The 24,708-nt window shown below is 49.6% G+C and overlaps 1 protein-coding gene across 5 annotated transcripts in view; it reads right to left on the reverse strand.

Annotated features, from left to right (window-relative positions):
- Positions 1-24,708, reverse strand: part of CYTH3 (cytohesin 3) — a 66,727-nt gene that overhangs the window by 6,812 nt on the left and 35,207 nt on the right. For all 5 annotated transcript variants that reach the window (XM_043455172.1, XM_043455171.1, XM_043455169.1 and 2 more), the window contains exons 2-9: positions 9,548-9,630; positions 7,983-8,047; positions 7,506-7,572; positions 4,313-4,431; positions 2,258-2,338; positions 1,406-1,518; positions 1,164-1,312; positions 811-922 (exon numbers count right to left, since the gene is read on the reverse strand). In XM_043455172.1, the coding sequence (XP_043311107.1) occupies positions 811-922; positions 1,164-1,312; positions 1,406-1,518; positions 2,258-2,338; positions 4,313-4,431; positions 7,506-7,572; positions 7,983-8,047; positions 9,548-9,630 (789 nt within the window). The remainder of the gene's footprint in view (positions 1-810; positions 923-1,163; positions 1,313-1,405; positions 1,519-2,257; positions 2,339-4,312; positions 4,432-7,505; positions 7,573-7,982; positions 8,048-9,547; positions 9,631-24,708) is intronic.

Consider the following 24,708-nt stretch of genomic DNA (forward strand, 5'->3'; position numbering starts at 1 on the left):
ATGGCCCAGAAAATATAAATGCTCTTCTGCTTATTTGTCAATAGTCAAGAAGTTCTTAACACGTGTCTCCCATCCAAGTACTAACCAGACCTGGCCCTGCTTAGCTTCCGAGGTCAGACGAGAGCACCCGCGTTCTAACACACGCGCCTGGACTCTGCACAGGTGGTGCAAACACGCACCGCCTGGTTAGCGGGATGGGCGGCGGGCGATGCGCTCAGGCCCAAGGACGCGGGGGGGCGAGCTGGTCTCCGCTCGGCATCTCCACGCGCCTCGGTCCCTCACTCCTCGCCCAGCCGCGGAGGGGCGACGCGGCCGCGGCACCTGGCCCTGCGTGGAGGATGAAGTGAGCCCGGCACGTCGGAAGCCACGAGGGCCAGATGGATGGCAGGCAAGTCGGAGCTTCACACGAACCGACAGAGAGAGAGAGGAGGAGAGGGCAGCTGGCAAGGAGCAAGAAGCCGCTGGGTACGTACCTCCTAACGCAGGACAAGCAGGGACAGCCCGTCACAGAACAGAAAGGTGGGAGCCACAGGCAGAAGGAAAACAACAAGAAGGCACATTTAAACCACGCATCAAAAGTCAGCCACACCGAACCAAGAGAGGCGGCCGGCGCCCGGGGGGGCGGCGCTGCCGCCGGAGCAGACCCCACTGCGGGCGCGCCTGGCCGCTAGGGGGCGGTGTGCGGGGACCTCGGGGAGCCGCCGCCTCTGGCCGCGCGGGGAGGCGCTCCGGGCACCGCAGGGGCTGCGGCGCGGGCGGGCGCAGGCAGAGGGGCCACGGCGGGGTCCCGCCCCAGGCACCGCTGCTCACCCAGCTTCAGGAGCCAGCCCTCGCGGTCGGGGTTGAAGAACGTGTGCGTCAGGTCGTTGCCGTCGTCCTCGGGGATCTTGAACGGCTCGTTCTTGATGCTCTCGTACAGGTTCTGCGCAGGGAGGGGGCGGTGGGGGCTCAGGCCGAGCGCGACCAGCCACCCCGCGAAGCCCCCAGGGGCGCGCCCGGGGACTCTCTAAAGGCCGTCAACTTGGGCGCAAGGGCAGGGCCTGACGCTCCTGAGCCACAGAGGTGGGGACGGGACGAGGGGGACACGGGGGGCATGGGGGGGCTACCTGGGGGTACACGGGGAGGGCGCACGGGGAGGAGGGGGACACGGCGGGGCGGCTCACCCGCAGCAGCTCCTCGGGGAGGTCCCCGCCCTCGTTGATGCCACGGTTCATGGTGACAAAGCGCTCGGCGGTGGGCTTGTCGCGCACGTTGTGATTGTGGAGGCTGGTGTTGAGCATGATGATGGCGAAGGACAGCACGTAGCATGTGTCTGGGGGGTCAGCGCCGCGGGCCGTCAGCGCCGGCCCAGCCTGGGCAACCCCACACATCATCCACCCACCGTGCTCCCACCGCGCGCACTCACCCGTGGACTGGAAGACGCCGGGGTTGCACAGGCAGTAGCGAGCAGCGAAGGCCTCCATCATGCGGTCGATCTTCTGCGCCTCGCCCGGCAGCCTGAAGCTCCAGAGGAACTGCCTGCAGAGGCGAGAACCCGGGGAGAGGGGTGGTGGGGGCGGGGTGGGCATCTCCAAGACCAGAGGCCCCGTCCAGGCAGCAGAAGCCGCTGACCCCCTGGACACTGAGGCGCCCCTGCTGTCTGCACTCCCCACCCATCCGCGGGAGCCCCCGCAGCTGATGGAGAGAACAGGGTCCTCGTGGCCGCACCCCAGACTTGCCAGGCCTGCCCCTCCCCGAGACACAGTTTTCAAAACACGGAATCTAAAACTGGACCCGCCAGAGCGGCCTTCAGCCAAGGCCAGGGGCCGAGCCCACAGCAAGGCAGCGGCCACCGCGGTCCACGGCTGAGGGAGCAGTCACCAGGAGGGGGCGCTGCGGCAGAGGACACGGGAGACCGGCTGAGGGCAGCACCCGCCCCCGAGGCTGGGAGCACGGGCCAGGGCGGCCTGCCGGGCACACGCTGGGCCTCCAGGCGGTTAGTGGGCAGAGCCGAATGTGGCGTCGCGGGCCCAGGCCTGGTGGCACTGAGGCTGCACCCAGAAGTGGGAGGGGGGCACCCACAGCTGCCAGAGACCAGGCAGAGAGCGAAGGTGGAGCGACCGGGAGCGGGGCCAGAACCTGGGCCACGAGGAGGCAGGGGAGGCCCGGCCCCCGTTCCTCCCTCTGGCAGCGGACTTACCCGGAGGGTCACCGCCCGGCACTGCCGGGCCACTCGCCCACCCAGCCTCCCTTCACTGCGCAGGGGATGAACGCTCACCTTAAGGCTTGTACGAGGTTGAGATCAGCAAACTCATGGAGTTCCACAAAAGCCTGAAGAACTTTAATGTTAAATTCATCCCTAGAAAAGAAAATGGACTTTACAGCCTCACTGCATGTCATTTCAGTCGTCTTACTAGACATTTCCTAAAGCAAGTGCTCAAGAGATTTTAATGTCATATGACTAAAAGACAAGTTATTTTTCACGGTGCGTTTGTTTTCAGGCTGAGCACAAAGGAGACCCAGTAGGATGTGGCGTTTACGTCACAATCAGTACGAGTCAGGAGAAGACCCCAAATATGAGCCCGACTACCAAGGTTCAGAGTCCCCTGTGCGGAGCGCTAAGGCGCCCACCCAGGTGCGTGGTGCAGAGTCTCAAGCTCAGGGCCACCACGAAGCAGGCGCTAGTCCCGTTCCCGCCTCCCAGGTGGGATTCTGAGGCTCAGAGCCAGGAAACGGCTCCTCCAGGGTCACGAGCCAGAAGGCGAGGTCCTGGGCTCAGAGAGGAAGACGGTTTGGAGGTGATGCCTGCCATTAATAACGAGCTCTTACAAACTAAACCGAGCAGAGTTTAGTAGAGTATCAGTAGAGTTACTCGGTCACATGGTAAGTTCACTGTTTGGAAGAACTGCCAATGACTTTCCAAAGCGGCTGTACCATTGTTTTCTTATAGCCACATGAGGGTTCCAACTTCTCCACATCCTCACCGACATTTACGATCTTCTGTAATGACGGCCATTCCTAGTGGATGTCAACGGCTACCTCACCATGGTTTTGAATGCATTTCGCTGATGACTCATGATGTTGAGCATCTCCCCATGTGCTTACTGGCCACTGTGCCTGTGGCCTTGTCACACGCCTGTGTGTTCTGGCTGCACGGGCGCTTTGCTACAGTGCTCGAGGAACAAGCTTAGTTGCCCCATGGCACGTGGGATCTCTGTTCCCCAACGAGGGACTGAACCTGCGTCCCCTGCGCTGGACCGCCAGGAAGTCCCCATCATACACCTATGCATGTATATCCTCTCTGGATGAATGTCTATTCAGACCCTTTGCCCATCTGACGACTCTTTATGACCGAGTTGTAAGAATTCTTTTTATAATATACCGGATACAAGTCCTGATTAGATTTATTTCTGATCTACAAATACTTCCTCCTATCCTGTGGGTTGTCTTCTCCCTCTCTTGATGATGTCCTACGAAGCAACTGATGTTTTGGAATTTAATGATTCTGTTTCTCTCTTTTGCTGTCATATCTAAGAAACCTTTTCCTCATCGAAGGTCACAGAGATTCATCACTAGGTTTTCTTCTTACAGTTTCAGTGCTTGTGTCTAGGTCTTTGGTGAGCGATCCAGTGCCGTTTTTCTGCGTGTGGATTATCCAGCAGTCTCAGCACCATGTGCTTGAGGGACTATCTCCCCCACCCAAACAGACTTGGCACCTCCTTTGATGGTCTATGTGAGGATCTATTTCTGGATTCTCAACTCTGTTCCATGACCTATATGTCTGTTCTTACACCAGCACACCAGACTTTCTTCGTTAGTGGAGCTTTTAGTCTGTTTTCTAATTGGGAAGTGTACGTTTTCCAACTTTGTTCTTCTTTTCCAAGATGGCTATGGCTATTCTGGGTTCCTTGAATTTCTGTATGAATTATGGGATGAGCTTGTCAACTTCTACAAAGAAATTAGGTTGGATTTTTGCTAGGGAGTATGTTAAATTTGTTTATCAAGGTGTAGGCAGTTGCCATTTTTGCAACATTAAGTCTTCCTCATACCCCCAGCTAATGGGGGCAAGACAACCGCTGAGAGAGCCGAGGCTTCTGTGCCAAACATCCCAAGAAGGTCACGATGCTTTCTGGGTTGAGCAGCAGCCTCCTCGGTTCTGCCCCAGTCCCCGGGGTGAGCAGAGTGCCCCAGAGGAGCAGACCCCACCTGGCCCCAGGACTGCCCCCTCGCCACAAGGACACGGGGAGCACAGGCACCCCCGGGGGCCCACGTGACAGACCCTGATGCAAGGGTTGCCCTGGGCAGGCGGGTGGCCCTCTGCCCTTGAACTCACCTCTCACCCAGGTAGTCCCCGATGACGGTCTTATTCAGGCCTTCCCCTTTATACAGGAACTGGGCCACATCCTCTGGGGAGCTCTGCAGCAGGTCGTTCTCTATTAGAAACTGGATTCCCTGGAGAGGAGCGTGAAGGAAGCAGCGCTGAGGAAGGTCCAGAGACCACTGGTTCAGACACAGCCGAACTGACATGAGAGCACGGGGGGGGTGCTCCCATCGCCGAAGTCATCTCGGCCGTCACAGCAAAGTGCTTCCAGGCCTCCTGGCGAGCGGCTGGGCTAAGGACACACAGGCTGAGGAGCAAGCCCTCCCAAGTGTCACCAGACATTATTAAGGCAGAAGGAGCCACGACACAGAACCTCCCCAGCTCAGGAAAAGGGCCTGTGCTGCGTGTGAGAGGAGCTCGTCTTACGCGGCTGGCCAACCCAACGCCGGTCCCAAGCACCCCTCCCTATCCTCCCCTCCAACTTGAAATGACCTCGTGAACAGATCAGGTCAAAGAGACGGATGAAGTCTGTGAGAGGGACCCGGGAGAGCTGCTCGTTTTCTGATAAAAGGGGACTCCTGAGCAGCGCGGCTCCTTCCTCCTGCTTCCTGCCGTGAGTGCAGACGTGATGGCAGGAGCCGTGGCAGCCGGCACGTAGGCAAATGGCAGGAAGAGCACAGAACCCGGGGCTGCCACCTGGGCGCCACTCGATGCCTGAGGCCACCTCTGCCGTGAGAAGACAGCCTGTGGTGTGAGCCGTCTTCATGGACGTCCTGCCACCTGTGGCTGAACACACAATCGGTCACCACGCCACTGAGCTCAGGCAGTCAAATGCACACCCACGGGGACCGGCCCACAGTCTCTACGAGTGCCTGCTGGGCCCAAGCTAGCAGTGCTCCGGCTCGCGGGAAGCCCAGCGAGAGCAAAAGTCTACCTCCAACACAGCTTCTGAGCTGCTTTCAAAACACACATCAGAAAGCTTTTAAAGGAAGAGGGAATTCTGCTGTCTATTTGCCCCAGAGGTTGTTTCTACAAATGCAGAGATGGCCTTCCAGCTAAAAGTCTAAAGGCCCAAGGCCAGGGCTCCCTCGCACAATCCATCTGAAAAGTCTATTAATTTTTTAAACCCATGAACGTCCCCAACAGCCTTATTTGGAATTTTTAAAAACTGGCAACAACCCAGCAGTCAATCAGAGAACCATCAAGTACATTCTAGCACATTCACATGATGGAAGACCACAGAACCCGATGGAGTAAACACGGGCACGGATAAAACCCACAGACGTGACACGGGGTAAGAAGACTCAGTATACTGTAATTCCACCTATGTAAACTTTTAAAAAGCCAACACTCAGGTGCCCTGCGTCTTGGTCTGGGTTGTAGTTACACATGTATTTGGCATTTGTTAAAATTCTTCAAGCTGTACATTTAAAATCTGTGCACCATGTTATTCTTCAAAAGAAAAAAAAAAGTTTACTTTAGAAACCCAGTAAGTCTGACAGTCTTAAATTAACTGCCCTATATTTCTGGTGGGAGCTTAAGTGGGTGCAGCCACCTGGGTATCATTTTCAGAGTGTGAAGACACACACCGGGACAGAGTGTTCTGATGAGAGGTGAGCCCTGTCCTCACCCAGATTCCTGGAAAACAACGCTGGAGACGAGGGCGGTGCCCGGGTGAGGGACGGAGGGAGGCAGGGGAGGCTGGGCAGAGGCTGTCTGACCTCAAATCCATGCCACGGGGTCAGAGGCAGGGCCGCCCCTCACGGCCTCACTGGTTCCTCGTCGTGAGGACTCGACGGGCTGTGGGCGAGACTGTAGACTCTGTGCCCCCCACACTGCAGGGAGCTGGGGAGAGGGCCCCCCGAGGTCCCGGACACAGACCGGCGGGAGCTCCCTGGGGCGCAGGTCCCTGTGACCACCATGGCTGTGATACCAGCGAGGGTGGTGCCCAGCGGCCACCCGTCCCAGCCCCCCAAGGCAGCCCCCCGCAGCGGCGGCCTCCCTGCTGGGGGTGTTCGTGGCCGGGGGCCCGTGGTGAGGCCGTGGCTGCGAGACTTTACTGTGAGCGCTGGTTTCTTTGCTATTTTTTTTTTGGCTGTGCTGCTGGGTATGATCTTAGTTCCCTGACAGAGATTGAACCCTCGCGCCCCGCCACCACCACCCCCCACCCACAGTGAAAGCATGGAGTCTTAACCACTGGACCACCTGGGAAAAGGCCTTTTTAATCCAGCATCTCGCCCATGGGTTCTGGCTTAGACATGTACTATCCCAATGACTCCGTTTCTGAAGACCAGAGAAGGTCTTAGTGGTGAATGTAAATCACTTTTCCAGAGACTGTGGAAAACGTTATTTCATCCTTGATTCAGTGACGCTGAGGACAAGGTGGCCGTGATCTTCATTTCTTCTTAGAGAGGCTGGTCTCTCCCTGGAAATTTCGTGAGCTTCTCTTTATACACAAGTTTCCTGATATTTCACTTGATACAGCGACGTGTGCAGGTCTTTTAAAACCGTATATCCCACTTGGCATTTGGTGAGCCCTTTCAGTCTGAGGAGCTGATCTTCCTCCAGTTCTGAAATGTTCCAGTAGTTCTCTGGAACCAGAAGGGCGCTGGAGGGACTAAGTGCTTCCTCCACACAGCTCCTGACAGTTACTTCTCAGTAAACCTTAGTCCTCCTTATTGCAGGCGTGATGCAGAGTGCATCGGATTCCTAGGCCCTGACAGCAAGCATCTCAGGCCAAGCAGGGACACCACCCTCAGCTGTCTGTTCTAAGAGAAAACCTGACTCTCTCCACGAACTGGACGGCCTCCCCTGAGCTGCACCTAAACTTAAGGCTTGGTTTTTAAAACTTCCACCTGTTAGATCATCTCCCTCCAGTGCTTGTCACATCTACTCTGTAAACTCAACTTCCAAAGAGAAGGAAAAAAAAAAAACCTCTTGTTACAAATCCCAAATATCAGGTCATCACCAAGTTCACAAAACTGTTCCCCTGACGATCTGGAGTTGACTCACAGCTTGTCAGCAGAGAATCAGGAAGCAGCGGGCAAACTCTCACGGCGGCCTGAGCACCCCGCTAAATGAGCCGCTCCTGCGCCTACGGACGTGCTGTATCTGAAGAAAACTCCCTACGGGAGCCCTCGCGCCGGGACTCACGGCGTGGCTGTCTGTAAATAACCTGCACCCGGGCTCGTGCCTGACCGCTTACCTTTTTGGGATCCATGTTGAACTTCTTCCTTCCCATGGCGATCTGCTTGTTCCTCTGAGTCGTTTTGCTGCGCGTGTGGAACAATGAAGAAGCTATTACTGGACGTCCGCACAGAGCACGGGGAGTCCGGGTCCCCTCCTGACAGGACAGCTCGGGACGGAACGGGCACAGCCCCCCAGCGCCCCTGCCCGAGGGTCCCCCAGTCTCCCGGGTGGGTGCAGCTCAGGGCGGCCACGAGGCTCTTTCCTTTCCCGGTGATGGACTGCCGAGCAGCAGCAGAGCTCCCGGTTAGAGAGCGGGCACGTCGGGGCAGGGTGCTCCTGAGGGGCGTGTGCCGCGTCCTCAGCGCCAAGGCCGGACAGTGAGGGGTGCCGGAGAAGGGCCAGCCCCCCACAGGCGCCCCCCTCCCCACTGCCGTCACCACGCGGCCCGAGCTCGGCCGGACAGCGGGCTGGAGGGGCAGCCACGGCCGCTCACCTCTCCTCCACCGACGTGAGGTTGTCGATCTCCGTCATCACTTCTGCGATTTCATACTTCAGCCTCTGTCGAGACAGACAGCGCGCGCTGTGGGGCTGACAGAGGGGCCTCTGCCTCCCGGAGACCTTTCAGGACCCCAGGTTCGAGCCGCCCTCGGGTGCGTCCGGACAACACAAGTGTGGAGAAACCAAGACTGCTTCTCGACACAGACAGCCTCCCAGTCAGCGCCACCCCAGCTCAGGAGCAAACAAAATGACCGCCTGCCCACCTTCCGTCAGAACGAGAGCAGAGGGGCCCAGCAGGCAGAGTCTAGAGGGCGTGTGTGTAAAACCACAGGGGTAAAAAGAGACACAGCAAAAGGAAGCAACAGACCCAGCCACACGCCCATCTGCCATGGCTGGCACCCAGGTTCTCAGGATGGCCTGGGCCAGACAAACACAGGTCAGTCCCAGGCCCCCAACCACCGCCTCTGGATGATTTCTGTCACCCTGGGTGAGACGAGGCACCATGGACAGAGCCCAGGAGGCAGGAGGTTCTTGCCTGTGGCCTCAGGCAAGCCCAGGCCTCACGGAGGGACGGGTCCTCCCCACTGAGACAACTCTGAGCTCCTGGGTCTTGGCGGCCTCAGCGCAGAAGTGAGGTCGTGAGAACCACACGAGAATCCGTGGGCACTGTGATCATGAATGTCCACATCGGAATGCGAGCCTTAAAACATACTTTCAACCAAAGCACACATTCTGGGTTACCTGACTTTCCCAAGAATGACAGGTAACCACAGAAGAAAAAGTTTTACAAACTGTCTTCTCAACTACAAGGAAATTTTTATCGAGACCCTATGATCTTAGGCGCCAGGACACTCCAGACTCACACTGTGAGCGCCTACAAAGGAGCTGCTGTCTGGACACGGCTCGGTCCCACGGCCAGTGGCCGGGGAGGCGGAGTGGACTTGGGCTCGCCAGTGGTTAGGAGGCTGCTCAAAGAGCAGCCGCACGTCCGATCGGCTTCCCCAGGAAGCCGCTCCTCTGACTCATTCCTACAAATGTCACAGGCGCACCGACCCGGAGACTGTGGCTGACCCCCCTGCACCTCCCGTGGGAGCCCTCCCGTCCTCTGAGCTCACCAGGGTGGAAGCTCAACGCCCGTCTGTGTTTATCTGTCCTACTCCCACCAGCTGGCAGGTGCTGGGTGCGTGGCCAGAACTCGATATAGGTTTAGCCCTTTATTCAAAAGATCCCTGAGTGCCAATAACCTGCTAGGCAGTGTCCTGGGTGCTGGGGACGCTGGTCAACGAGACAGGGGCTCGTCCTACAATTTCCAAGGGCAGTACATGTGACGCCCTCTGTGACGCTGGAGTCAGGCGTCACTCGCTCTAGACTCCAGTCCTGCCTTCTCCTCCACCCCGGCGAGCACCAGTTCTCTTCCACCAGCCAAGGTAAGTCCTACTCCCTGCCTCCCCATGTGGTTCGAATATGCACACACTAAATACCCACTTTTTCACATTTTCATGAAGCTACCCGATTTACAATTTTACCTAAGAGCAAAAACGAAAAGACATTTTTTTTTACCTCGATGTCATCAATAAGTTCCTTTTTTCTTCGACGGATGTCTAAAAGTTCTTCTCTTTCTTCTAGTGAGAGGTCTTCAGGCACTGAAATTTTAAAAAACCAAATTAAGCAATTAGACAACTCTGGAGAACAATGTGTAGATGTCCACTGAGGCTGGAGATGGGCATACGTGCAAGCTAGCAATTCTGTGCCCAGGTATTTATCCAAAGGAACCAAGGAACCTTCACTTACAGACCACATGTAGCACACTGTAGCAGCACTGTTTTGATAGAAAAACAACCTGCGTCACCACTAATAAGAAAACAAATTGCAGTACAGTTATGAGACATTCCAGAAGGATAGTGTGTGTGTGTGTGCGCGCGTGTGTGTGTGCGTGTGTGTGTGTGTGCGCGCGCGCTCGTAGCTCAGTCATGTCCAACTCTGCAATCTCACAGACTGTAACCTGCTAGGCTTCTCTGTCCATGGGATTCTCCACGCAAGGATACTGGAGCGGATTGCCATTCCCTTCTCCAGAGGATGTTCCCCACCCAGGGATTGAACCCAGGTCCCCAGCACTGCAGGCAGATTCTTTACCATCTGAGCTACAGGGAAGAAGGATATTAGGAAGCATCAACACAGTGAGTGAAGGCTGGCTGCTGCACGGATTATTTGTTTAATTTTAATTGACAGAGTTCTTCATAATATCCTGGTATTAATGATTAACCCCTGCAGCTCTTTCCATTCTTATGTCTATATTCTCTTTATTTTATGCTATAATTGACTTATTTCATAAAGCTTTTCAGAGAAACAGTCTTTGATTTTAATAATCCTCTACTGTGTGTTTAATTTCTATTTCATTAATTTGTTTAAAACAAACAAAATATTAAGAATCTAAGCAAACAGCAAGAGAACACAGAGAGCTTCGACAAACAAATTAAGATAATGTGATCATGGCACAGGGGTAGACAGCCGGACCAATGAACTTGAAGACAGAAGCCAGAAAGATACACATGGACTTAGAGCAACGTGATTCAGCACAGAGCTGACACTGCAGTCCCGAGAGACAGGCTGGACTCCGACGTATGACGTGTGCCGTGTCAGTTACCTCCGTGTGAGAGAACGAAACTGAACCCTGATGATCGTCACACTTTTAATCCGTTCCAAGTAGAATAAAGGCTTAAATTCACATAATTTCTTATAAAGAATGAATGTATTTATAAATTCAGAGTAGGAAATTGTTTCACACACCCTACACCCTCCCCCCGCCACCAAATAACTTTGAGAGCAGCCATTATTATCCTAATTTTATAATTAGGGAAACAGGCCAAGAGACATCTAATGATCTTCCCTGATAGAGAAAGAATATTTGAAAAAGTAATGGCTAAAATGTTCTGTATTTGATAAAAGACATGAATATACATATCCCAGGTGCTCAAGCTCCAAGCAGGATAAACCCAAAGATCCACAGGTCCCAGAGTATGTTACACATGGGCCCAGCAGCTCAAGAGTATCACCATGGGCATGGTCTTTCCATCCTGGTGTCCAAAGTGTCGGGGTCATCCTAAAGCTGCTGCTAGCGGCTTCCAGCAGCTTCTTATTTATGCATGGCGGGGGGGTACCCAGATCAAGAGAAAAAATGAGAACGAGCAGAAAATGCTGCTTCCAAAACCAAGACAGGAAAGATGTGCCAATCCTTGAACTTTCCAAGGAATTACTCTTAGCAGCAAGCATCTTAATGTAATTAAGAAGGAAATTTGAAAGTAAACAACCAGTTGGTTGACACTATCCTGTTATGAAAAATTAAATATACCTACAGAGAACAGACAGGGCTCCCAAAAGAAACCTCATAAGGAATAAAAAACCTGTTGTGCTGCTGAGTTCTGTGTAGATAGATGAGAACAAGAGTCTGAAAGGGTGGCGCTCTAGTTCAATCATCAATAGACTTTTTGGTTTAAGAAAACCCACCTCCAGCTTCTCCCCTCCAGCCCTGATGATGAGTAGGGTTGGCTGATTACAGAATGAAGGTACATCCTAAGAGAATCTAAACACAGGGGTGATTCAACTCAAGATCCGGAAGCTTCTAGCCATGATCGTCAGTGGATTTCCTTGACCTTCTCTCAGTAACGCCCATCGTGTCCTAGACCATTAAGGCCCTAACGAGTTAAAGTACTGACCATTTACTTTACAGTTACTCTGACCAGAATTTGCACCTCTAAAACAAAGACAGATTCTGTAAGGTGGAATAATGACATTGTGACTGTTAAAAAAAAGTCCTTATTCACACTGTTGAACGGCGAGCTGTGATGTTATTACATCCGTACTTAGAAATGGTTTAGCCAAAAACTAATTAGGCAAAATGGTAACAACTGGTAAATCTACTGGTTTAATATATGGGTATGCATTATCTATTTTATACTATAAGGGTTTAGAATTTTTCATAAGTTAAAAAAAAAAAGGTTTCGAGTACAAATGGCACCTTTTCAGGGTGTTTGGCTGAAGTATTAATGAGAAATAATGGGATGTTCCCTGGCACACTTGAAAGAATTAGTAAATAGAATAGAAGCAGGTAATGAAATACTCGGGGCCAGTCTCTTCAAGCCGTCACTGAAACATCTCACTGTCCTGTTATTTCCATCACCACCCGAAATGCACGGTGAATACCAACATTCTGCTGGTAATCAGGGACAGTCTATCAGTATCTCTCAGCGTTCAAAAGAACTTGGCGACCACAGACTCTGCTCATGCACAGGTGACCTCACACGCAAGCGCAATGGGAAAAAAACGGGGAGGTAAGCCACGTACAGAGAAGGTGTTCTTAATTATCACCACCTCTCCCACAACTCAGCAGCCTTCTCGCAGTAAAGGCAAAAATTGGGTTTGGCTTGCTTACCATCCATATTTTGTCACTTTGACTTTGTTAGGTAAGATGAAAGTCTACAGCTGATCTATTTTTTCTCCTAAGAACCTAGTTTGTTTTTTTTCTTTACTGAAAAAGTTATACATGGATACGGTTACACACAGCCACATGCTCTCTGAACACATACAACAGGGCATGCAATGAGACATTTCGTTCCAACCTCAATAAAAGCTCTTTTTTTAAAAAAGCAAGTTAACTGGAACTTGCTGGTAACAATTCTGTGCAATTCACTTCAGCTGAACGCTCCAATCATGATCACAGTCTTCCTGATTTTCCAGCAATAAGGGTCTTGCTCAAGTCTCAACACAGTGATGGGGGAGGCAGAGACACGGGCTTATTCTTCATGTCCCTTCAGGCCTGTTCCATTAGCCATGACCAGCAGGTGTGGTTATTACAAACAAACGTTTTCACGGGGGAAAAGCAATGTGGAAAGGTGGCAAGAAATTCCCCATTTTAGTACAGAGGTGCTGCCAGTGAGGTTTCAGATTAAGCATCAGGGGCAATTTGTGTAATTCAGGCCAGGCCCCCCACCTTTCTTGAGAAGTCACTGCCTTCCCACAAATGGAGGCCCATGGGTGGGAGGGCTGTGTTTGGGGTTCGGGATGTGTGATTTAATTAAAGGACTGAAGTGAGAACTTCTGCTTTCAGCCCAGACGGAGTAACAGGGATAGACTTACCCTCCTGTCGGAAACAACAGCAACAACCGACACAGCTCTCCACCCTGCCAAGTAGTTTTCAACACAAAGGTGAAGCAAAGCCATCCTCAGACATTAAAATCTTGAAGCAACTTATCACCAGTTGACCTGCGCTATGCGGTGGTGGTTCAGTTGCTCAGTCGTGTCCAACTCTTCGCGGCTTCATGGACTGTAGCCCGCCAGGCTCCTCTCCCCACGGGGTTTCCCAGGCAAGGATGCTGGAGCGGGCTGCCACTTCCTCCTCCAGGGACCCTCCCAACAGGGATCGAACCTGCATCTCTTGCACTGCAGGTGATTCTTTACTGCTGAGCCACTAAGAAATGGTTTAAAGTCCTTCCGATGGGATGGGGGTGGGGTGGGGGCTGGACAGATACCAGAAGAAAAGCTGCATCTACATGGAAGAGTGGAAAATACTGTAAATGCTAACTATGGGAGTAAACCTTTCCCCCACATGATATGAATCTCTTAAGAACATTTACAGCTACCGTTTAAGGCAAAAATAACAAAAAAGTGTGCCAGGCTGATAACACACGAGCACAAAGGCTAAAAGGGGAGAAATGCAACTACACTGTTAGGAGCTGCCTACCCTGGATGTGAATGAAGTGGCATGATATTATTTGATAGCAGAGTCTGATAAATTAAAGGTATCTAATATCCAAGAAGATCTACCGATTAAAAACTAAAATAAACCACTAACATAAAGCATGCAAAAATAGCTTATTAGTAAGAGTGGCTCAGTCAGTAAAGAATCTGCCTGCAATGCAGGAGACAACACAGGTTCAACCCCTGGGTGGGGGAGATCCCCTGGAGAAGGGAATGGCAACCACTCCAGTATCCTTGCCTGGGAAATCCCATGGACAGAGGAGCCTGGTGGGCTACAGTCCATGGGGTCGCAAGCATCAGACACGACTTAGTGATTAAACCACCACTTTATGATGTTCAATAAAACCTCAGATCCCATTAAATATAACATCCATTTCAGTGATGTCAAGATTTGGAAAATTTTTGCAAATCAGAATCACTGGAAAAGAGAGATTATCATACATGCTGATCAAAGCATAAGCAGATGGTATCACAAAGTATGTTCTAATTTTCAAATTATATTAATAACCTATTTAGCTAACAGATTCCAATCCACCAAGAAGCTACAATTTGGTTTATTGCTATAGTTATCTAATGACTGCCTAGCAAATCTTACACACACACACACACAACCCTCTATAAGGTTAATCAGCAGCTCTCCTAGGAGATGATCATGCTCCAAAGATGTGAGCTACAGCCAGAAACCCTCACTGTTTTAGCCACTCAACATCAAACTGATAATTTAATAAATTTAACAAATTTGATAATAGGTGATAAAACAGAAATCAAACAAGCGTGTGCAGATGCCTCACAACTGCGTACTTTTGGTACCTAGCCCTAATGGAAACTGATGTCACCTAAACCTTCATTTTACCTTGACTACTAATTAATACCAACTTTTTTGTTATGATACGGTATTTTTCAGAGTTTTGGTCAATGCTGCAGGCACTAAGAATGCTGGCCAAGCGAGGGTTTGGCCTCTGGTCCCGTTAATTCGCTAGAAGAGAACTCTGAGACTCTGTACGGGAGTGTGGTTTAACCCAAGCAAATCACACCTCCCTGGAACACTATGAAAACTGGAGACAGGCAGTTAAAGCAGGAGTGGCCAGCTGCTCTGGCGGTGTGGCTGCATCAGGGGACACTGTGGCCGTCGGCAGCCGGCCCTCCGGGTCTGGTCACCCTAAGGACTGGTTGTCCCTTGTGAGATGACGGAGCAGAGTCTGCGTGGCTAGCGGGGCCAGCGGAACGTCAGCCACATCAGGGGCCAGGCCAGCGGAAGCCACCGTTCTGCTTCTCCATTCATCGACTGATAGATGCTTGGGCTGTTTCTACATTTTGGCTGTTGTCAACAATGCTGCTATGAACGTGAGAGTAAAATTTTCGAAATTTCAATCCACAAACATGGATTTGCTCCATAATCAAATGTCATACTGTACATCACCCCTCTTAGGACATTACGGTACATGTTAACATGTTAGAGAAGCCATGAAATCTGTAACCAGAGAAGCATCAGCAAAACCAACTGTATTAAACTAAGAGCGTTCTTTATTTTATACGTTTTTAAAGTGTATTTATTATTTATTATTATTTGTCTGCGCTGGGTCTTCGTTGCTGTGTGGGGACTTTCTCCAGTTGCAGTTAGCGGCTTCTCATTGCGGTGGCCTCTCTTGTTGGGACTTGCAGGCTCTTGAGTGTGGGCCCAGCAGTTACGGCGCAGGCTTACTTGGCCTGCAGCATGTGGGATCTTCCCGGACCAGGGATGGAACCTGCGTCTCCTGCATTGGCAGGCGGATTCTTAACCACTGGACCACCAGGGACGTCCCTGAGAAGGTTCTTTTTGTTTTGTTTTGTTTCCTGAGAAGATTCTTAACTGACTTGATCGTGGACTCATTTTTCTTTTTTACAAAACAGAACACCTCCATGCTCTGTAGCCTGTTGAGTATAATTAGATATAAACAGGCCTGGGTTTTTCTTCTTTTTAGATTAATTTCTGTTGGAGTATAGCTGCTTTACAATGCTGTCCTAGTCTCTGCTGTGCGGCAGAGTGAATCGCCTACACGTATACACGTATCCCCTCTTTTTCAGATCCCCTTCCCATTTAGGTCACCGCAGAGCCCAGAGTTCCCTGTGCCACTCAGCAGGTTCTCATGAGTTGCGTTCTATATATCGAGGTGCACACACGTCGATCCCAACCTCGAAACTCACCCACCTCCACCTTCCCCACCTTGGTGACCGCAAGTTTGCTTTCTACATCTGTGACTCTGCCTCATCTTTGCAAATAAGTTCATCTCTACCATTTAGATACAAGAGGCTTATTTAAAATGTAAGAATACAAAAAAAAATAAATAAATAAAATGTAAGAATACCTAACAATTGAAGGCAGAAGGGTAGGGAGTGACAGACCAAGGGAAAGTTGGTCCTGTGGCGTGAACGCAGGCAAAAGGGACCAAAGATCAAGTCACTGGATACTGACATTGTTCCATTAATCCCCAAATTAACAAGTCTGAAATCTACTCATCTAACACGACAGGTTCAAAACACAGACAGCAGAAACTGACAGGTGCACTTGTAAAAATGGACTCTTCCTCAAGGTGAACGAAAGAGCTATAGATTTGACTAATTAACAAGCTGAACTAATAGGCATCCTCCGCTTCGTCAGTTTTAAGAGGCACATCTTCGCATCTCTGAAATCCAATGTGACACATACAGGTCACTGCCTTCACGTCTGGGAGTGAGCTTCCCACCGCCAGGGGCACTGCTGACGTGCCAGTCCTCAATGGGTCTGCGAAGAACACGATGGAGGAGCCATCTGAGGCAGAAACAGGAGCTGGTTACTGCTTCAGACCGCTCACGGGTACCCTCCGGTGAGATCCACCAAGGCTCAGCATGATAACCTGCAGAACTGGAGAACTCCCGAGACAGAACGGGAGGAGCCACTTAAAAGGGCCATGTCAGCTGTGCCTTGATCAGCAGAGGACAACGCCGCTGCGTGAGCTGTGTGTGCCCGCAAACACCTGCTCTGCGTGGAGTGCGGCTCTCATTTTGAATATGTTTTAGGACCACCTCATTCAACTTATTTTGGTTCTATTTTACTCTATGTATGCATGATAGTAAAGGTTATTAGTAAATAACCTAAGCTACTACTAATAAAATAATTATTAGTAAATAATTAGTAAAGGCTATTAAAAAAATCAATGCTTCAAGTTCAAAGAACTCTTTCAATTAGTATAAATTTAAAAAAACCTAAGGGAGAAGAAATCATTAAGTCTGGTTTGACAGTTTTCTCCTTAATGGAACATAAAATGATGATGCATCTTACAATGACTGGAGACAGGTTCAATCAGACCCCGGCACCGCGCAGCTGGGCGGTATGCAGTCTTGCCGGGGGACGTTTGTGCAAATTGACTGTACGCTGTCCGTCAACAAAACTCCCCCGAACTCTCACAGGACCAGAGGAGTGGAAACAATGAGCTGGCTCCGCTCCACTGAAAGGTCAAAATTACACCCCTGGACACCCTCACGTTTAGACTGCCAAGGATGAACCAGGCTCGCTGCGCGGGATGCACCACCCAGGAGTCCACAGAGCAAAGAGAGGCAGGGGTCCTCCTGCGTTAAAGGCTTCCCGGCCGGCCAGTGAGGACGCGGAAGCAGAGCGTCTCCGTCTATAGCCCCTCGTGCTCCTCCTCCAGGGGCTGCTAGGAATCGAGGTGGGGCTGCAGCAGAGCTTCCGGATCCAGGCTTACGGGCCCACCCCCGGTGGACCTCAATTAGTGACTCAACTCTGGAAACCTGGCCAGAGCCCAGTCCTCTAGCCATTCCAGGGCAGTGAGCAGCACCCGATTCCCTATGACATTTTCTCTTCTTGCTCCAGACACTCGGCCGGCTTCACACATTTCAGGTGGAACTCACCGCAACAATGCTGCCGTAGAGACCACATTCCCCAAGCACAGAGCAATTGTGTTAGAAATCAGTAAAAAAACAGGGACTAGAAAAACCCATTAAACAGACGGGGAGTTGAGGAACATAATTCTAAATAATTCCTTGCTCAAAGAAGATACCATAAGATAGCATTTTCTCACAATGAGAAAATTCTAAGAAGAGAATGATGATAAAAAAGCTATGTATCAATACTTGTGCGCTCCAGCTAAACCAGTCCTTAGAAACTCACAACCGAAAATGCTTCTTTAAGAATTAAGCTGAAAATGAGGAGAAGGAAATGGCAACCCACTCCAGTATTCTTGCCTGGAAAAGTCCATGGCCAGAGGAGCCTGGCGGGCTGCAGTCCACGGGGTTACATGACTGAGCATGCATGCAGAGGGTGGACGGAGATGGGCTGGGAGCAATAATGTGGTAGAACTAAAAAAAAAAAAAAAGAATTAAGCTGAAAATGAAAAGATAAGCATTCACCTTAAAGTAACAGTTTAAAACCCAAAGGAGAAAATAAAACAGAAAAGAAGTTCATTTTAAAAAGGCAGCGAAGTGCAGCCACTCTGGCAAACAGTCCGGCAGTTCCTCAAAAGGCCCGACCCTGAGCCTGCGTGGGATCGAGCAAGTCTCCTCGCAGGTGCTCACCCCGGAGAACGGCACACGTGTCCACACAGACACGGCGCAGGGCTGTTCACAGCACCATCGCTCACAAGAGGGAAGAAGCGGAAACAACCTGAGGTCTGCCCAGTCGTGAGTGGATAAACAAAGTGCGACATACCCACAAAATGGAATATTATGCAGCCCTTAAAAAGAGTGAAGTACTGATACTTAGACATGTTATGCTCAAGGGGAAAGACGCCAGCCACAGAATACCACATACTGTAGAGGTCCATTGATAGGAAATGTCCAGAACAGGCTAAGAACAGACAGAATGAATTGGTGGTGACAGAGAGCAGAGGAGGGGTTCGTCTGGGGTGGGGGGAGGTGGTGAATGAAGAGTCAGACAGGAGAGCCTGCTGCGGGACCACACGCCTTCTGCATTAGGATCTGGGTGGCAGACACACAGCGCGTGCTGACACATGGGGAGCAGCCGCACTCTGCGTGCCCTGGACGCTGGGCAGCGCGTTCACCGCCCTGCAGGTCTGCTTCTTCGATAAGTGGCCCCACATAACCCTCAACAGAGAGAAGGAAGAAGTTCCTTGAAAAGACACTGGAAGAGCCTTCGCGCCTGCCGTGCCAACAGAAGCGGACACGCGCCCAGCTGGGGCAGGCTGGCCTGAGGTGCAAACCTGAGTCGGTGGCCTGGCTGCGATGTCTCCAAAGTTAGCCTAGTTCAGAAAATCGAAAATCTATCCTTTATTTTTTAAATTCTTTTTCTAATCTTTTAAAATTGGAATATAACTGCTTTACAGTGCTACATTAGTTTCTGCTGTACAACATGAATCAGCTATTTTATATATATAAAATATAGAGAGAGAGCAGTACATCCCCTCCTCTGGAGCCTCCCTCCCGCCCTTCCATCCCACCCCTCAAAGGTCATCACAGAGTCCACTGATTATTATTTTGTGTCCTGTGAAGAAAGAAAAAGCCCTAAGACTACCTAGTTTAATTTGAAGATGCCCAACTGTAAGACGCATTCCAGTTTTAGAGAGGTTGAAATGTGCATCCTGGAATCAATGACAGAAGAGCTATGAAGAATGCTTCCTTTATAAAGGAACAGGATTTCTCAATTCTAAGTTGCTTTCAGAGCAGATAAAAACCACTGCTAACTGCTCTAGAAGGCAAAACCTTTGAAAATGACGGCTGTGACTCCAAAGGCTCCCTCCCCTCAGGTGTGAGCATCGATCCTGGGGTGGGCCTGTTAAGAATCACTGTTCAACAGAGACGACAGGTCAAATCAGCAAGAAGCTAGGAACGAGAGCAGGCCCTGCGCGCTTTTTAAATACATGGGGCTGTGCTTCACCAAACAAGCCTCGACACTCATATAGCAACGTCCTCTGGATGAACTTGCCAACCCACAATGGGCGCTTTTCCCGGTGGGTGAAGGGCCAATCGCCACCACGGGATGGGAGGACTTCCGCAGCGGCCTGTGTGCCACTGAAGGCAGTGGCGAAGGGCAGTGACCCCCCGGCTCCATCCAGCGAAAGTACACAGACAGCCAAGGACTCAGCCAGCTCTCTGGAAGCCTCATCAATCGCGTCTCATCTGAATCAGCGATCCCAGCCCATTATCTACAGCTGTTCTCACTCAACATGGTCCACAGGCCTTCTCATCAGCAACCCATGAAGGCAGTTGGCTAAAATAGGGTTCCAAGGCCCTAGCCCATGCTTATCAAATCAGAACCTCTAGGTAGGCGGCCAGGGACTCTGAATTTTAATGAACTTCCCAAGTAATTCTGTTGAACATTGCTGAAATGTAGCTATGCACTGCTATGTCCTTAACACAAATCACGAATGCAGTACATGTCTGTATGTATGTCTGTATTTAATACAGACATAGTGGTTAGGAGCCTAGGTCCTGCAGCCAGACTGCCTGTCTCAAAGCTTGTCTCTGCCACTTACTAGCTGCGTGACCTTGAGCAACTTACCTAACCTCTCTGTGCCTCAGTTGCCTCACCTGTGATAGGATAGTCTCCACGTTACTCATTGAAAAGCTAATCAAAATTTAATGCTCTCCTTGAACGTTGCTTGAAATTTCAAGATAAACATTGCATCTTGAAGCAAGAAGCATTTAAAGATTTTGAAAGAGACATTTTAACCTCAATCATGAATAACTAATAATAAACAACGAGACTCTCTATTTCTACCCTGGATAACTGAAAATGCAAACAACTTTCCACATCAAGCCTGCAACTGATTCTTTTTTTTCCCCAGGCAGAAGCTGTGATCAGTGGTGGAGGACAGAGTGGGAACAGCTTCAAAAATACGCATGAATAAAAATCGTGTGAAAACAGTTCGGCAGTTCCTGACAAGGCTAAACACCACCTTACAATATGATCCAGAAATCACACTCCCAGGAATTCACCCAACTGAGCTGAAAAATCCCTGGCCACATGAAAGCTTGCACACAAATGCTTGCAGCTCCTTTATTCAAAACTGCCCCAGGGGTTAGTTCCCCTGGAGATCCAGTGGTTAGGACTCTGCATTTCACTGTGGAGGGCGCAGGTTTGATCCCTGGTCAGGCAACTAGGGTCCCGCAAGCCAAGGGGCATGGCCAAAAAAAACAAAACAACTGCCCCAAACTGGAAGCAACTAAGACATCCTTCAGTAGGTGAACAGATAACTGTGGGACAACAGACAATGGAATGTTACTCCGTGTTAAGAGGAAATGAGGATCCAGCCATGAAAAGACACGGAGGAATCTGAAATGCAAGTTCCTAAGTGACAGAAATCAGTCTGAAAGGGCCACACACTGTGGGATTCCAGCCACGTGACCTCTGGGACTACGGAGACAGCCAGAGCATGAACGGTCACCAGGGGCTCAGGGGATGGGTGAATAAGTGAGCACTGGATGTCTGGGGCAGCGAATCTGTTCTGGATGATGCCCTGATGGTGGAGACGTGTCATTATGCATTTGTCGAAACTCCCAGAACTGGACAGCACCAAGAGCGAACCCTACTGAAAACTATAGACTTCAGGTAACAATAATTTATTGGTTCATCAATTGTAACATGATCACACTAAAGTATTAATAGGATGTTATGAACAAGGAAACCTGATATGAAGGGGACAGATGGGAACTCTGTACTATCTGCTCAGTTTTTTATTTTTAATGTAAATCTAAAACTCTTCAAAAAAAATCTATTAATAATGTTTCTAAAAAAAGATCATGACATCCAAAGCTTCCAAATAATATTCTTTAAACAATTTTATGGGAGTCAGCGCTGGCATTTTAATCAGCCCCGACTTCCAACAAGTTCCTCTAAAGATCAGACAGAAGATGAAAGCGGCGCCTCATCAGATTCCAAACGAGATTTTCAACCGTGATGTCAGGAGAACATCACCTAAAATTTAAGATGCCATTTTATTCTTTTCACTTAAATTATTTTCAAAAACTCTGCCTTTGAAAGCTTCATTAAGTTGGGAAGGTAAGAACATGTTTATAACCAGTTTGCTGAAGACAAAGGTGAGTTCTGGCTGAAAATGCATAAAATTTGCATCAAGTAAGCATGTCCCCAAAATAAATCTGCCTATGTGCATCTTCCTCCCAATCCATCTGACTACTTATCTGATGAACACTGACACCACCTCAGACATCGCCTTGACCAGGGGCCCCCACACTTAAGGAAAGCCGCTTTTCTCCTTCTAACTTTACGGATCTCTCAGAAAGAAACGGAGGAGACCAAGCGCTTTCACTGGCAGACTGCTGACTGGTAGCTTCACCACACTTAAACATGCTTAAACAGAAACTTCCCTGGTGGTCCAGGGATTAAGAACCTGCCTCTCAACGCCAGGGACACGGGTTCAATCGCTGGTCTGGGAAGATCCCACATGCCGCAGAGCAACTAAGCCAGTGCTCGGCCAGCAGAGGAGCCATTGCAATGAGAAGCCTGCGCAGCGCAATCAGAGAGGCCACCACTGGCCGCAACTAGAGAAAGCCCTGCACAGCAAGGAAGACCCAGCGCAGCCGAAAATAAATATACATATATTTTAAAGTAAACCACCCAATTGGAAAACGGGCAAAACACAGAAAGAAACATTTCACTGAAGAGGATAAATACCAAATTAGCAGAGGTAAAGCCGATTAAAACAGCACTTAAAACAGGATGCAGGACTCTGGGTCTCTCTTACATGGCTGGTGGGAATATAAATTATTACAGCCCTCTGGAAAAACAGTTTACCGATTTCTTAGAAATGACCCACGCTAAGCATACAACCCAGCAACATCACTCTTGGACATTTATCCCAAAGAAATGAAAACTTATGTTCACACAAAAACCTATACACAAATGTCCACAGCAGTTTTACTTATAACATTTAAAAGTGAGAAACAACCAGTGTCCTACAATAGGTCGGGAGATAAACTTGGTGCATCTACACCATGATACGACTCGGCAATAAATATGAATGAACTAACTGCTAACACATGCAAGTCGGAGGGAACTCAAGAGCATTATGCTGAGTGGCGGAAAAAGGCAACCTCAAAAGGTTACATATTGTATGGTTCCATTTATATGATGCTTTTGTCACAACAATATTATAGAGATGGAAAACACATCAGTCACTGCCTGGGGGTGACTATAAACGGGCAGCAGGAGAAAGATAAAGATCTCTGTGGTTTTGCATCTTGATTGCACTAGTGGTTACATCAATGGACACAAGGATTACAATGACACAGAGCTATACACACATCACACCAATGCCCACGTCCTGATTTTAATACTGTATTAGTTACGTGAGACGTAACCAGTGGGCAGGGATGGGTGAAAAGCCAGTAAGATCTGGCTCTGCAACTTTCTGTGAATTTATAATTAGTTCAAAATTAAATGGCAATACACTCCAATACTCTTGCCTGGAAAATCCCATGGATGGCTACAGTCCATGGGGTCACAAAGAGTCAGACACGACTGAGTGACTTCACTTTCCTTTTCCTTTCTTTCAAAATTAAAAGTTGTTTTTTATTTTTCCCCCCAAGTTACATCACCTAAGAGGGAAAAACAGGTGTTTCTATACCTGTGTGACAGGACAGAAGGAACTCATTATACCCTTGATCTCCAATGACCCGGGTCCCGAGAGCCACCTCAGGGAAAACTGGCAGGGGGTCCGAGAAGAGCCCTTGGCTCTAGAGCAGAAAACCGCAGGCCCCCCGTCAGAACTCATCCCAGTCTCAGAATGGGGTGGGATCGAGTGCTAAGGAAACCCCAGCCAGACTTTCAAGAGCAGAACTGTCAAGGTCATTGAGTAAGCAACAGGGCTCGCTTCTCTTAAACATACTCACTCCATCAGATGGGAACGCGCCCGTGACACAGAAGCCCCGACTCTACTAAGGGAGGCGGGAGCCTGGCTTTCCTCCCCGCCCACCTGGAGGATCGGTACCAAATTAACATCCAGGGAAGCAGCAGTCCAGACAGAAGCTACTTACTACAAGTGCTCTTCACCTGAACTGATTCAGTTACTGTAAGTCCTCATAACAAAGGAATGCTGCACGTTTGGGGGTGATGGTTGATTCTTATCTGACAACACAGCTAATATGACAAAGGAATATTTTATAAAGTAGTACCACACAACACTTCACTTAGCCGGGTTCAAAATATCAATGAATTGCCAACGAATCAGTAATTAACAGGAACTGAACACCTGCTGCAGACTTTACTGACAGGCAAGTCATTTTCTCCATTATCTGAAGCAGGTAAAAGTGAGTAAGAAAATTCACTTCTCCACTTGCATGGAGAGTAGGTACTTATACACAAATTAATTCTCCAAGATTTCAAGGACAATGTGTGTGACTTACAGCAGTCAAATCATCAAAACCTGTGAGTGGGGCAAATACGGTCTTCTGTTACCATGCACAATTCTCACTGATTTCACAACTCTATCCCCCATTCACCCATCTTTTAAATCTTTCTACCTCCGTCAAAGCAAAGACACATGCTCAGGCAGAAAAAGCAAATGAGAAGCAAAAGAAAAGGCAGTTACAACCCCCATATAGAGATAACCACAGTTCGCACTCTAGATTCATCCTTCTAGGATACAGATATACAAGTATACATAGACACAGAAAGAGAAATGGAAACCTTTAAGGATGTTTAATGGGCTGATACTAGCATTACAGACTTTGACGGCACAGGCAACCTGGGATCCAGGCTGCGCTGGGACGTCTTGCTCCATTTTTAGTGCCGCTTACTTTCTTATAATAATTAGCACCTCACTGTATCAGTTCTCCTGGCCACACAAACCAGCACTACACCATTCCACCCTTTTCAAGAAACTTTGTAAAGATACGATAAGCAACAAAAACAAAATTAAATTTCCTACCACAGGACCGAGACATGCATTTCAGGTCAAAACTAAGTTTGGTAAGTCACAATTTATTTTAGTCCTTCTTAGTTTTATTTTAAATCG

The sequence above is a fragment of the Cervus canadensis genome, chromosome 32 (assembly GCF_019320065.1).
Source record: "Cervus canadensis isolate Bull #8, Minnesota chromosome 32, ASM1932006v1, whole genome shotgun sequence".
Lineage (NCBI taxonomy): Eukaryota > Metazoa > Chordata > Mammalia > Artiodactyla > Cervidae > Cervus > Cervus canadensis.